General features: G+C 46.3%; 1 protein-coding gene across 1 annotated transcript in view; it reads right to left on the reverse strand.

Moving 5' to 3' along the window:
- Positions 1 to 226: 226 nt before the first annotated feature.
- Positions 227 to 1,239, reverse strand: part of LOC106939507 (protein NLRC3-like) — a gene marked incomplete at its 5' end in the record, with an annotated part of 8,717 nt that continues 7,704 nt past the window's right edge. The window contains 2 exons of the mRNA XM_015021910.1: positions 227 to 436; positions 944 to 1,096. Coding sequence (XP_014877396.1) covers positions 430 to 436; positions 944 to 1,096 — 160 coding nt within the window. The remainder of the gene's footprint in view (positions 437 to 943; positions 1,097 to 1,239) is intronic.

Genomic DNA, 1,239 nt, shown 5'->3' on the forward strand with positions numbered 1-1,239 from the left:
GGATGAGTCGGACCCGTTTGATTGGCCCAGAGGAGGAGCAGAGCGACTGATGCTGCAGCACCTGGTGTCTGATTGGCTGAAGGAGATCGCTCCATCGTTTGCTCTTTATTCTCTCTCTTTCTCAACCATCTGCTGAATCCAGTATGAAAATGAATCAGAGAGAAAAAAGATCAACTTTCCAGTTGAATCCAGTTCAGATCAAAACTCCATGAAGCCTCTAAATGGAGCCCAGTTTGAATCGGATCTTTATTGATCCAAAGAGACAAACAATATCAGACACTAAATGACAGACATGAGAAAATAAACAGGAGGAAAATCTTGGAGGTCAGAGGTCATCATCAGGATCCAGTCAGAGTCTCTTTAGACTCAAACTGCTGCAGCTTCAACCTCTGAGGATCAGCAGGACACAGAGACCATTCTCTACAGAGATCAGATCCTGCAGAGAGAAGAAGGAAGGAGAGATCAGATGAGTGAGTGTTTCCAGCCTCTCCAGCAGCAGTCAGTGACGCAGCACATCCAGTAGATGGTTTCCAGGCTGCAGTCAGACTGATCTCAGAGCTGTGACCAAGATGAACCTGATCAGTTGTTTCCTGTTGAACTGAGAGAACAAGCAGATCTGAGATCAGATCTGCTGCTGCCACAGTTTGATGAATGAGGACCACTGTCTCTAGACATGTTGGACGGCTGGACACTGGAGTCCAGCTGGACTTCCTGCAGACATGGACACAGCAACAACACTCATCTTCACACCAACACAAACACAGGAACACAGGAACACTGCTGCTCCTCTGATTGGCTGATTGCTGTCTCTGTGTCCAATCAGGAAGCCTGAACCACTGAGAAGCTGCAGCTTTACTGGGAACACTGGAGCTTTGCTTCGATGTCAACTGGGTTTAGTTCAATATGCTGACAGCAGCTGGACTCACTACAAACATTTACTTACCATAAAGTCTCTACAAAACGCTTCAGCTTCTGAACATCCGAGTCCTTCAGGTTGTTTCCTCTCAGGTCCAGTTCTGTCAGATGGAGGCTGTTGGACTTCAGAGCTGAGGCCAGAAAATCACAGCTGATCTTTGACAAACTGCATTCCCACAAACTGAATAAAGAATAAAAGATGAGCTGAAGCCAACAGGATGCAGGTGAACCAGTCCAACAGAACCAGCAAAAGATTCTCATGAATATTAAAGCCAACAAGCTGCTGCTTCAATAAAGACCTGCTGACTTCAGAACCAGAACCAG

This window comes from Poecilia latipinna, unplaced genomic scaffold (assembly GCF_001443285.1).
Source record: "Poecilia latipinna isolate Pla-1442-1.1 unplaced genomic scaffold, P_latipinna-1.0 Scaffold2895, whole genome shotgun sequence".
NCBI classification, from domain to species: domain Eukaryota; kingdom Metazoa; phylum Chordata; class Actinopteri; order Cyprinodontiformes; family Poeciliidae; genus Poecilia; species Poecilia latipinna.